General features: G+C 39.2%; 1 protein-coding gene across 4 annotated transcripts in view; it reads left to right on the top strand.

The window, feature by feature from the left end:
• DLG2 (discs large MAGUK scaffold protein 2) overlaps positions 1-13871 on the top strand; it is a 2095445-nt gene that overhangs the window by 1498316 nt on the left and 583258 nt on the right. For all 4 annotated transcript variants that reach the window (XM_019524161.1, XM_019524158.1, XM_019524160.1 and 1 more), the window contains 2 exons: positions 2255-2399; positions 5120-5261. In XM_019524161.1, the coding sequence (XP_019379706.1) occupies positions 2255-2399; positions 5120-5261 (287 nt within the window). The remainder of the gene's footprint in view (positions 1-2254; positions 2400-5119; positions 5262-13871) is intronic.

Genomic DNA, 13871 nt, shown 5'->3' with positions numbered 1-13871 from the left:
GCAAAATTCCTGTCAAATCAGTAGAAAGTAGAGTATATTGAACCAACGTCACAGGTAGTATGCTAAGCATAACTTCTATAAACTCCTCCATTTTGTTTGAGACAAAGAATGTTTTTATTTTCGGAGATAACAAGTAGCTACTTGTCTTTTAATTGCACAAAAATGATGAGGCCCAAGTATCTGGTGATTAACATTTTCTGATCCTGCCATTATTTTGAACAGTGACACCTTAAAAATACTTCTTGGGGAAAAAAAACAACTTTGAAAAATGTATTTAGGAGCAAGTCTCATAGTAATTAGCTGTTTTATATCTATACAAAAACCAGGTACCTTTTGGTCCCATTATGCCAAATTGTTTCCCTTACCTTGTTCATCTTATTCATTAACATTTATTACACCAGTGGTTAGCTGTTTTAATGTGAAGACAGGCAGTTTCTGTAGTCAAGAAACAAGTGAAAGCTAAGAGCTCTTGTTTTTCAAGGGGTGTCTTCAGTCTAACAATGGATGCCACTGCCTTCAGTCTACAAAGGTTGAGAACTACTGTCCTAGGGTGCCACCCTGCCGCCTGGTGCTTACTGAAGTCATGCTTAGAGGGCCCAATCAGACTGTATAGTGTACCCCATTGTATGAGAGAGTGTCTCTCCCAAATTAGGATTATAATCTTATAAATTAGGATGATGCATAACTGTATGTAACAAACAGAAGGCGTGGGGAAGGGAAACCGAGAAGGGTAATCAATGCTGTGGACAGTGGTTACACTGATTAGTTAAGAGCATTAATTTTTTTGAGTTTGAGTTTTCTTTGTTTAAAGAATATCAATAAATGAGAGAAGTTAAATATCAGTCATTCCTGCTTGCCATCTCCTTAGCCATTTGCATGAAATTCTTTTATCGAAAGTTCAAGTGTATGGTCATTTTTTAGTCTGTAATAGGAAAAAAGAAGGTGAAATGTGTAGTAGATATGAGAGAGAACTGGTACTCAGTAGAATGCTTGTCAAAGTATTGAATGAGTGGCAGCTGCTCTGTCATCTGAGTATTAGAAGGGACCATTGTTCTCTGTTTCAAACTCTGACTTCGTGACTCCATGTCCATGTAACCAATAAAATGAAATAGTTCCACACAAAATATTTCCCTCTTTAAATGCACCTTAAAAGCAGTTTGAGAATTGTAATTTAATGTTTAGATCGAGTCCTTGAATTTAGCAACTCTACATTGTGTCCTTCATTCTCTCTTATTCCTGATGACTCCACAGGGGGTATGAGGACTCCTGGAGGGGCACACAAGGGCTGGACCACTTCCCAGTTCCTGAACAGTTTGGCAGCAGTTTATAGTTCTAGCTCACTGTCAAGCCTGGTTCCATAACTTGTGATAAAACTTCTTAGTGTGCCGCAGCTTCCCCCTATAAATACTTCCTGCAGTGGACCTTTTATTGGCTTATTTTGTTAATTGGAAGTTGATACCCGTACTCCTATTTATTTCTTCCCAATACCCTGTGGCTGTCCTGTCTGTTTAGACTGCAAGCTCTTCCAGGAAGGAACCGTCTACTATTGTGTTAGTAGGAGGTTAGCACTATGGGGCTCTGATTTTGTTAGGTCTCCAGGCACTACCATAATGTTCAATATATTCTGTCTCCCTTGAATTGACTTATTTCTCTTATAAATAGATATGCATATGATATTCCTTTTTTCCTGGAAAAAGTGTAATAGAAGGTGCAGCCTATCTTAGCAGGTCCATTACCCTCTGCTGCTTAGTCTATGCTCTTTGGGGCTACGCCTGCCTACACTTTCATATTTATATCTCTTCATCAGACACACAGTTTCTAGCTACAGTCAGCTACCCTTTCACTATTTTAGTGTCTTCCTCTCCATGACTCCAGAAAAATACCACTTGAAACCCTCTCGTCTTACTCCCACATCTATCTCTCTCCACTCCCTTAGCCCTTCAAGGCAGCCTCTTATTTTTATCTCCTTTCATCCATCTCTTAACACATCAACTGCCTATTTAACCTAATAAACCAAGACATTTTAGGGTGCCACTCATTTATGAGCTCCCATCTATGGAATTAGTGTGCTGCCATAACATTTACAAGATGTACGCTATGAATAACAATATGTGTCTGGATGATTATTGACAGTAACTTTCTTTATGATTATTTGTAGTTTTTATTCCATCATTGGTAACTGCATTGATAATGTGGGTATTTCTTCTCTATTTGTGCATCCATTCTAATTCCTCTGTCTAATTTCTCCTTTAAGGTAAATAATTACAGTTTAGAAGAAGTAACACATGAAGAAGCAGTTGCGATACTGAAGAACACATCAGATGTAGTTTATCTAAAAGTTGGAAAGCCCACCACCATTTACATGACTGATCCTTATGGCCCACCAGATATTACACACTGTAAGTGGCTTATTGTTTATTGGTTTAAGAGACTAAATTTGTCTTTTCAAAGGCAAGGGCTTGGAAGGCTGAGGAAAAGAACTATTAGATAAGATACTGTCATGATATGGAATACCTAAAATACAAAAACTCAGATATAGTGCTGTTGCCTGGACATATGCAGCAAAAAGTAACAAGTAAGTGTGTTACTTTGCTCACTCCCCTTGCCATTGTTGAGCTAAAAAGAATGGTAACATTTTGTTATTAATATTTTTTAATGTGAAAACATTTTCAGAAAGGTCCTAGGTTAGCAGATAGAGGGCACTGACAGACAGGGTGGTGGTGGGAAACACTCTTTACTAGAGCAGCAGTGTGTTAGTTCGAACTGGCTCCTCATCGTCTGTATAAACTGGGTACTTTAGTGCGGCTTTTCTGGTGCTTTTATCTAATAGCTGATTGAATCAGCTATTAGATAGAAGTGCCAAAAAGCCCCACTACAGCACCCCATCAATTATGACATTGGGTGAGCCAGGTCCAACTAATGTGATGCCTCTTCTGGGCGTGCCCTGGGCTCTGTGGGAGTGTGCTGAGTTTAAAGTAAAGTTCTCTTTCTCAAAAAGCCCTGAGGAAGTGCATTTGAACGTGCAGAAAAGTTGTTCCTTTGTACAGGTCCAGAAACTGGTCCTTTGTTATCATCCTGCTTGCACTCTATTCACAGTACATCCATCTCACTTATATATATTCACCTGCTCCTTCATGACCCGAAAATGTGACATCTAGTGCGTCCCTCCCACCTATACCTGTAAGTTCTGACTCAGCTGCTCTCCAGCTCCTCTTTGCCTCCATATGCTAGCTGGTCATTAAGCACTCCTGGATGTGGGCCCCTCCCTCAGTTCTCCCTGAATATCTCTATACCACTTCTAGGGAACTCCTCCGAGTGCCACTGCACCTGCCTGCTCCTGTTTTTTATGCAACAGGAGAAACAAGCTGAGACACCAACCTGAAGGATCCTCCAAGCCTTCCTCTTCCACAGCCCCCATTCTTAATCACTGCATGGTAAGTGGGGCTGCCTGAAGAGCAGCTTCACTGCCTTAGTTCTGGATTTAGGTTAGGTAGGAGAAGAGTTGGGTGAGCTCGGGATGTGCTTCTCAGCTGCACTCTCAAGAGACCATGGAAGAGGTAAAGATCTTCCTACTGATTTCCTCACTTGGCAGTGAGTAAGGAAGGGGAAGCAGTAGGGAAAGTAAGAGTAAGGAAATGAGAAGCAGCCTGACTGATTGGAGCTGAAGGCAAGCTGTGAGTATGAAGAACTCAGCTGACCCATACCTGTACAGGGCAGGTGCTAGAAAAGTGGGGGTCCATGGAGGTCAGGAAGCCAAAAGGCTGGTTAAGCTAGAGTTCCTAGTAGAAGTCAAAGATTAGATAGATCTGATTTCTGCATCCCTGCCCCTCAGCCCTTTCCTCACATGCTAGTACTCCCAGCTGCCTCTATTTGGGAGACAAGTTTTGCAACGTAGGTTTTGTACCATGCATATTTAGGCAGTACACCACACTGCCCCAAGACCACCTGTTCATTTAGCAGATGCTCCTAAACAGCCAACAGATGGCAGTGATATTTGTTCACTACCAATCTGGGCTGGTTTCTTAGCAGTGCCTATGAAGTACAAAAGCTCAGCATCTCCTTTGCAACTGCCTGTATTATCTGATCCTCCCAAATGCTATTTCAGAAATCATGAAGCAGCGTGTAGTGTTGTGCCAGAGAAGTGATCAGCAGCATAGGGGAAAAGAGGAAGCAATTCTGGAGGGAAAAGAAAGCTGGAAAAGATTTTCAATAACGCATACCCAAGTTGTCAGGGTAGACAGATTCATTTATCCTATGGGAGTCTTTCATGAGACCTACATGTTCAGAATATCTCAGAGCAAGTAATGGCATTTCCCCATAGAGCTATTTTGTCTTGAAACATTTAATATCACAGCATCTACAAGAAGGACCAGAACTATGACTAGAAAGTTTAAACATCTCCTTTTCAAAAGGGAATTAATCATAGCTCAGTGGCACAGCATGTGTCTTTGTTTTTCTTCCTTACAATTTCCTTTCCTCTAATTACAGTGACTAGAGGTTGAGACACAACCATTATTACATATTTCCAGCCATAAATATCCTCATTATCTTGAGAATGGTAAAAATAAAGAAGAGGCAAAGACTGCAGCCTTATAAAATTGTCATTGTTAATCGTTAGCCTTTATATTAGCTTTCTTCCTTTTTAACTAGCTTTACCAAGATCTAAATTATGACACAGTCTAGGCTTGCATTAAAATTTCAATTTTAGTGAGAACTTTGGCATCTAACTCCCTTAGCCTCCTTTTGATAAATCAATGCTCTAAACTATCATTTCTGCCTTGCTTAAAACACCTGCATAGCTCCATCCCAAACCTAATCCCTCAGCTGGTCTCTTATTTCAATGCTCCTGCTATACAGCAAAGTCAGAAAGCTTACATTTCCTATCTCCCAAGTCACCCTTTTTTATTCAGAACCTTCCTCAAGATCCCTTTGTTCCATAATGTCCACATAAAATGGGTCAACAGCAAGTGTTACTTTTTTCCACCCCAATGTCTAAGCTTTCATTCACTGTCTTGCTTTGATTAAGGAGGGATTGTGTATTGGTGCTTAAATAGAAATGATACTGTGGCAGCCTGATCAAATGAAAATGTCCCTAACACCAGTTTATTTTAACCACCAGCTTATTCTCCACCCATGGAAAATCATATACTCACTTCCGGCAACAATGGCACTTTAGAGTACAAAGCATCTTTGGCCCCTATTTCACCAGGAAGATACTCGCCCATTCCAAAGCACATGCTTGTGGAGGACGACTATACCAGGTCAGATATCTCTCTTTACACATTGCTTTTTGGGTGAAAATTGCAAAGAGCATCGTTACAACAGTAATGGAGTACTTGGGGCAATAAATGGACTGGCCTTACTACATGAGAATGAGACAGCCAGTTTTATCCATTTAAGACGGTTTGCAAGCAGATAGTTAAGGTGGAAAGTGCTGTTTTTTCCTGTGTTTCAGTCAAGTGTCACTGATGAGACAATTTATATTTTTCTTTCTTGTTTGAAGGGCGGTTAGAATATTGATCACACTGCCATCCACCTACAAAAGGCGACAATAGTCAAGTGTGTGAAATGAGTTTTCATTATGTTGTCTGGTAAGACAGGGAAATGAAAATTGTACTTGTTTTCTTCAGTATATTTCCATTTTCACAGGTTCAAAGTGTTTAAGGCTGAAGGAACTTAGCCAGGTCCCCTGCAGAGCACAAATCACAGAATTGTGTACAGTGACTTCAGTATGAAACCCATAACTTTTATCCATTTCCCTTTTGTGTCTGCTCTGGCATATCTTCAAAATCTCTTAAGCTGCCCAATTTGTTGGGTCAGATACATTCAAGGGAATGGTTTTCATTAGGATTTAAAGTGTATGAAAAACAGACCTTCTCTTCCTCTGTTGGATAGGAAAGCAGCAGCTCCTTATATCTTCCTGCTCCTGTCATTGGCTATGCAGAGATCCCTTTAACCAAAAGTAGGAGTTTCTCTAAAGATAAGTTTAGCTGCAAGTGTTGACTTTCTGTGGAAGTTTCTTACCTACAGTCGTGTTCTTTTCATTAATAGTTGGAACACGGATTTAATCAAATTTCATGTCAGTGCTTTCTCTGGGTTAATCCCAGTTTCCCTGGTTCTTAACTGTCTTTGCACATAACAGAGTATTGTAATCAAGAGTTCTGTATAATTGAGTTCTCGTCAGGAGGGCATCTGGGGCCAAATTCAGCTCTGGTGTTACTGTGCCTTGGGAGGGAGCTGCAGTAGGAGAGGAGGGAAGCTCTACTGGGCAAATGGAAGAGTCTGCTGAGAGAGCAGTTATCAAGTACTGGAGGCCAAGAAGCTACAGAGGGTAAAGAAAGGAATTAGGAAGGAATGGAAAGTCACAGTGAGCTTGAGAATGGAAACAATGGCTATGTCCACATGAGACACAAACTGCACGGTTGTTGTTGCACAGTCATTTAGCACGTGCATATCCAAGTCCTAAATGACTGCGCAGTAATCAGCATTACTGTGCAGTAGCATTCCTGCATGGCTTTCTGGTGATGGTGACTGCACAGTAGCTTGTTACTATTGTGCTGTAGCATCGCATCACATTTCATGCTACATGACACAACTGCGCAGTAGTAACGAGCTGCTGTACAGTAGTAATGAGCTACTGCGCAGTAAGTGTCTTGTGTAGATGCGGCCAGTGAGAAGCAATAAAAAGAAGATGGATTCCTGAGTAGCCCTGTCTTTCCTTCCATCTCTTCAAAAGGTTGCAGCTGATCTTGTTGGACCCAGACCCTGGTCATGGCAATCCACTCATTTGTCACCTCCAGGACTGATCATCATAACTCATGTTTAGGAATTACATGTGAAATGTTTCGCCTTGCTTTGCAGCAGGGCTCATTGGTTATTTCTGACAAAAGTTCACTTATTGAAAAAGGTGCTTTCACCCCTTGCACTGATTGTGATCTGGGTAGAATTTGTTAAATAGTTTTTGCAGGGAAGGTCATGCTCAGAAAATGGAGGATAAGGAAGGGCAGTTACACAATACCATCCTTTTACATAGCAGCCCAATGACTGAGACACACACCCATGATTTGGGACACTGAGGGGATAGCATACTTATATGTCCAGTGGAGCAGATAGTGGAATCCAGTAATTTCCACCCCCACCCTGGGTGAGTGACCTGACTACTGGATTATAGAAGCGTCTCTTTCTCTCTCTTCTTCTCTCTTTCTGCTTCATTGACTAAGTACTTTATACAAAGCAAAGTAACTTCACTGGGAGATTGAAGGAAATGTTTGGGTTTGTTTTTTTTTATCTGAAACATTTTGTTTTGTTTTGTTTTGTTTTGTTTTGTTTCGATTCGGTGAGAGGGGAAAAATTAATTTCAGTGTAAATCAAACCGTTTCCTCCTCCCCATTTTCAGTGTGGCCACTGAACTGAAAAATCAGTTATTTGCAGAGCCCTGCTCTGAAATGAGATGTTCACAGCCACTGGAATTGTGTACTGTTTGGGAAAAGGAACAATTAACACAAACAGAGCTGTTCATCTGCTCAGCAACAAGGTTGCCATGAAAACATCATCCCAGTATTCCTTTCCCTGTACTGGCTCGGAATATAGTATCCAGGTCAGGTCTGAAATTCAAAGTGCTTTCTGATACTGGCACCAGTACATTAAATAATTGTTTCTCTCTTTATGCCCTCCTATGACAAGTTGATGTCATTGGAACAATTGATGTCATTGGAACAATAAAGCTGTCAGTCAGAGCAGCAGGAGAGACTCATGAATGTGACACAACTAATCAAACCAAAATACATTAACACTAATCAAACATTTACTGCAACCTGCCGGAAAGGAAGACCATTTCTAGGAATAATGGCAAACAGTCATTATGCTGCGAGGCTATGAGGATATGATCTGAATAAATGCCATGCACGTGATACATTGTCTTGTGCAGTAGAAGAGCCTCAAAAGTTCTATTTTTTGTTGCTGGATGTATTTAGGTAATACCTAGCATCTACATGGAGGCCTGTAAGATGCATTTACATGACCATAAATGCGCTGTAATTATTGCGCATTACGTTTAGCACCTGTTATTGCAGTTGCTAAACTTAATGCGCCATAATTGGCGCTACTGCCCATTTGCACAGATGAACACTTTCTAAGTGACGTTTAATGCCCATTGGACTAATCTACTGTGCATTAGCACATTAATATGGCTTTACCAGCCACGCTAATGCACAGTAGAATTAGTCCAATAGACATTGTCTCATGTAGATGCGCCCACAGAGAAGATGATGAGGTCCAGCAAATTTTATACTAGGAGTCAGGAGGTCCAGCTTCTGTTCTTTCTTTTCCTGCTGGGTTGCCTTTTGATTTGCAGTGGGAAATCACTTAACCCACTGATCACCTATAGAAGTTTATTTAAAAATGCCCCACTCGTGAGCTTAAATGAAACATAGGCATAGTGATACTACTAAGGCCACTGGACCAGGGCATCCACCCCAAGCCCTGACGTGGGTGGGAGTGGAAAAATGTGTAAACTGGGGATCCTGTTGGTCTTTCTTTTACAAAGGGTTTGTAAAATACAAATGAGACTCAGCTTTTATTTGTTGCTAGAAAATTTACCAATATTGTAAAATCTTTGGGGAAATTTTGTAAGTCTGACAAAACAACTGGACGACCTGGGGAGGAAATTTTCTTTTATGAAAAATCCTTTAATAGCAGCCTTTATAACTGAGCCTTTTACAAAACCGTTTCTATAATGGCAGTAATATTCACCTGTGTGTGTGTGTGTGTGGTCATTCCAAAAGACCACTGTTGCAACATTATATTGTAACCAGGACAACCAGGTCATAAGGAATTGTATTTCCAAATTATGCTGTCATAATGTGACAGTGCTGCTGGTAGATGTCCACATCATTTGTACGAGTTAGAAATATATGGAGTAGTACAACCTTTCCTGTAAATGGGGTATACAGTTCAGATGTTTGTATGACTTGTGAGAGAAAGTGACAGCAAGGGGTTTTTTTACTTACTCATTATTAAAAAAATTTCTGTTGTACAGTTTAAATACTTGAGCATTTCAAGTGCTTGAATTTTTCCCTATTTTAGTTCTATGTTTTACTGATGTGAATAGTCTCATTTTACACACAAAAAAATACTTCTCTTGGATGAAAATTAGCATTTTTGTTAAATCACTTAAATTAGGAAATTCAGTGAAACCTTTTCTTAGCAATAATTTTGAGAACCAATTAGCTAAGCTGTAACATATTGGCAGTAAAGATAGAACAAAGGTCACCTTGATCTGCCAGTGACTTGATACTGAATATTGTATTCCTATTACTGTGATTTCTCTGGTTACGGATGGCAAATGGCACAAATTAAGAGCATCATTTTATTTTTATACATACTTTTACTGAGCACATATTAAAAAGAACCAGTATTAACATCTTCATCATTGTCTTCTATTATATGTTTTAATTTATTGTAAAGATAATCATATGATAGTTAAATAGTATAATTCAGTTTCAAACTAGTGGAATATGTGACAAAAAATTTATTAAAAACTTACATGCCAGTAACTATAAGTATCAATGCAACCTTCTATATTCCGGAAATAAGTTCTTATTTAAATAAGCTTCTATTAAATTGGAAGAAAAGACACAATCTGGCCCTGATGGCATTTTTGGGACATTAATTACTCTGAGGGAGCTGTAAATCATTATTTACTCTCTAGCAGACATCTGGCTCCCTATTTTTGGAAAATTAAAATTATATTCTAACAAATTCTGTAGTTCTCAGATGTTCACTTTTTCTAGCAGTAATGAAAGAGAGGGAAGCAGGGGATCCACAAAAATAAAGACTTACTATGTTGTGTTTTTACTTCCTTTATAACTTCAGAAAACTGAGGCATCAAATTGCTTGCGCACCAGCTGATATAAAATTCACTGTTAACACTTAGCTGTAGCTAGATATTAAAGATTCATAGGGAAAAAAGCTATCTGATTTATCTGTTTTGCTGTGAAATACATGTTTGATTTCTTTTATATGCAGCTTTGTACCATAACATCCTTGTGAAACAGAGGATGCTGGAGACTGAGGGAGGGAGAGAGAGGAACCATTAAACTGATGGCTCAAGGGAATTTTCCTCTATATTGAGAATGGCATTCCTCAGCCATTTCTTGTTTACTTACATAAGTTACATGACATGATTGATAGAACTGTCATGTAGAAGCAGCTTTAACGTTGTATTAGCTCCCAGGTTTGATTGTTCATAATTAAAACATTGTGGCTAAATATGTACTATAATATGTATCCAGTAACCATTTTTTGACAATGTTGTAGGCTTTTGTTGAGCACAGTAATAAAGCAGGGAAAGAGACTTGCAGAATTCAATAACGAGAGTATGAAAACTGCTGCTAAGGGGTCTTTAATGAGTTGACTTGGGCTGCCTATTGACAATATACTGCACATGTTTTAGGCTGAAGGGAGGTAGTTGCACTTCCTATCAGCTTTATTGATGGAAAAAAAGAATTTCCATTCATAGTTCTTATACCAGGGCTGTCCAACTGATGGCCCGTGTGCCTCATGTAACCTGTCCAACTGATGGGCCATGTGCCTCATGCATCCTCTGGGTTCCCATCCAGCCGCCGCTCCCTCTATTGCTCTGACTGTAGCAGCAGCCAAGGTCTCTAGGCTTCCTCTCTTCTCCAGCTTCCAGTTCCTGCCTTCACCCCAGAGGGTGGTGCAGATTATGCAGCGCAGCCCTCAGTGCTGGAGGCTTGGAATGGCTAACTGGCATGGTGCAGTGGGGGAGGAGAAAGCAGGGGGAGGCTGCCCAGGCACCATGGCTTGCAGTAGTGTGGCCTGTGGAGTATGTGAACCTTGGCAACTTTTATCTATTACGAAGGTGACTTGATGCTTCCTGTTAAAAGCCCAAATTTAAAGTTGCTTATAACATTGGCAAACGTGATCATATTAGGCTGGAATTTTCCTTACTTTCTGTCTTAGGCTGGCTTTTTAAATTTTAGCTTAAACAGTTCTGCTTTTCTCCATGAATAAAGTGAGGCAGAAAATATCTTTTTGTCCATATTAAGAAAATTGCTTTTACTTTGAAAACACTCATACCTCACTGTTACACACCCATGGAGCTAAAGGATCTCTAAAGCATAATCAACCGAGAGTGAACATGGAATATGGAATACGCCTCACACCATTAAATGTATTAATAGTTTCTGCATAGCGGGAGAGAAAATCATTCAGTTTAATAGTCTCACCTAATCCCAGATGTTACTCCAGTTCATGGAAAAAGTGGCTAATCTGTTCCTGAAAGTAGAGGGTAGTCATTTGTGGGTAATGGCTGTTTTTCTGTCCAGATGTTGTTGGATGACGACACACACCCAACTTCCCTTTTGCTTCCCTTTTATTCTTTTCCTTTAACTTTTCTTCTCTGATGACTCTTCATTTCCGGATACTGTTGACTGGTTTCTCTGTGATCATCATACTGTTCATGTTTTTATTCTTTCAGCATATTTATTTGTTCCAACAAACCCATCACATCTTAATTTGGTGTTTTACCAGTGTCTTAATGTGCGCATGCCCCATGCCTAGTTTGGTCTGTCCATCAAAACCAGAAATTCCAAGGGCTCTGCAGTTGGGCACTGTCCAATTGGCCCCCTCCTGTCACCTTCCATTAGCATATCCAATCATGTTATCCCTTTGATATAGTCAGATAGTCCCGAGTTCAGTTAATTTGAGCTAGTAACAAGGCCCACACTATACACACCTATGTATGATAAAGTCATGGACTTACATTTCATCCAACCCCTCTACTGTTAGAAGATGTGTTATTCCAAAGTCATCCCAAACAGATGTCTAGCCAGCCTTTTGTTGAAACCCCACTAATGAAGGTTCTCCCAGTTTCTCTAGCTTCTTTGGTGATCATATGCTGCTGTTTTCCACAGGATCATTTGTTTCAGGGACCTGCTCTAAATTGGCAAAAGTATGACAGATCTTAAAAAGTATGGCAACTCTTACCACATTCTTTAAATGAGGCATGGAGTAGTTATACAGCGAAGGCATCACTTTATAAGATTTAACTATTAATTGCACAGGAATAATCTTAAACTAGTCATAAGTCTTTCTGCCATGGGATTTAGTTTACCTAAATAATAAATAAAAATAATAATACTGTTAGCACAATCTGATCTCCCAAATGCTGTTATTTTCATGTAATCAAGTCCACAGTTAATGATGAGACAAACTAATCTGCATATCATTATAGCAATCTAAAAACAGGACAAGGATTTAAAAAATGAAAGCTCTGCTGTACCTGATTTATGAAGTGTTAAGTGCCAAGCTGTTTCCATGGAATTTGTGGAAATAAGAATTTGGGAGCCTCATGTTAGGCTTACATTAAGAATTTCATAATGGGGAATGGATTTTCACAAAATGGAGCAAGAGGGATTATTTTGAAATTAAACCATTATTTTTCCTTGCAGCTCTGTAATAAATTAATTGCAACTGGCACCTGAGACTAGGTAAATTTAGGTGGACAAAATTAAAAGGTTTACATTTTTATTCTGAAGCTTTCTTAATTTCTCCTGGGTTCTTAGTCACAATGACTGTCTCTCCTGTCTTAAATGATTGCATTAGTGGTTTGAATTTGGATGAGAAATGTTAGCTTCTGACACCCGTACAGATTTTTGGTTATAATTTTTCCCTGCTCTACATATATTTTAAGGTCTCCTTTGAAGTCCACCCATGTGTATAAATGGTATAATGACACCACCTTCAAAGTCCACACTGATAGAAATTGAATGCATGATAGAGTTTAGATAGATATTTAGGATCTGATAACTTGACCACTAAGCTATCCTCCTCTAGCTTAGATAATATTAAAAGATTGGAAAAGGGTATTTGTGTGGGAATATAAAACTTCTCTAGATTCTCTGGGTAAATTTTATATTGTTTATCACTTTACATGAGCTATTTCTTTTGAAATCGCTATGATTTTTTTCAAAATGTTGAGAGCGCCTTAGAGTGAATGAGGCATCCAATTCATTCCACACATCACTAAATTCCCCTGACCCCTTAGGCATTTGTTTACAACTATAGTAAAATATAGGCTCATGAGGTTACAACAGAAAATCTGACAAGCTATTGACTGCAGAAGGAACTGGAATAATGTACTCTTGGAGTTTTCCTTTTCTGTTCCTTTAATTCTCCCTAGCACCTCTCTCTCTCCCTCTCTGTCCTTGAAATAAATATGTGAGGAATGCTGTTCAGAGATTTCATCTTATTCCAATTTCCACTACACAAACTGAGACAAACGGACAAAACTTTAAATTGATATAAACTATATTATGCTGCTAGTAGATCAAGTAAAATGAAGGATTGAAGCAGGATGGTAGATAAATATATGCAAACCATTAGTTATTATCAATGGGATTTTTTTACGTTGTTCGGATTAAATTGGCAGTGACTTTTTATGGTAATGTAATAACAGTTAAAGGTTCAGACCTGCTACAGTCCCAGAAAGGTAAGGCTGGAAGGAACCTCTCAAGGTCATGTGATCCATCCCTCTGCTTAAGACAGAAATGTCTCTGACTAAACCATCCCAGTTAAGCAACATATGCAAATAGTAGTAGTATATTAGTCTGATCTATTGATATGAAATCGAATAAAAGCACTGGTTTAAAAAGTCATCTATTTAGTTCTAAAGTGTATTTCTAGTCAGAAAAAATGACTGTACAAAAATAACCATGTAGGGTGACATGTTTAATTTCAGTTGGATCAAGTGTAGTTTTTATGGCCTATAGCCATGCTTGGCTGCGTTTTCTCTATCTCATACCTCAAAAAGGTTCAAGAAGCCAAATTAAATCCTCAGTGATGCCTAT

Source organism: Gavialis gangeticus, unplaced genomic scaffold, assembly GCF_001723915.1.
Source record: "Gavialis gangeticus isolate Ggan-Ray unplaced genomic scaffold, GavGan_comp1, whole genome shotgun sequence".
Taxonomy (NCBI): Eukaryota; Metazoa; Chordata; order Crocodylia; family Gavialidae; genus Gavialis; species Gavialis gangeticus.
Note: the sequence above shows the minus strand (reverse complement) of the source record. Positions and strands in the feature narration are given on the sequence as shown.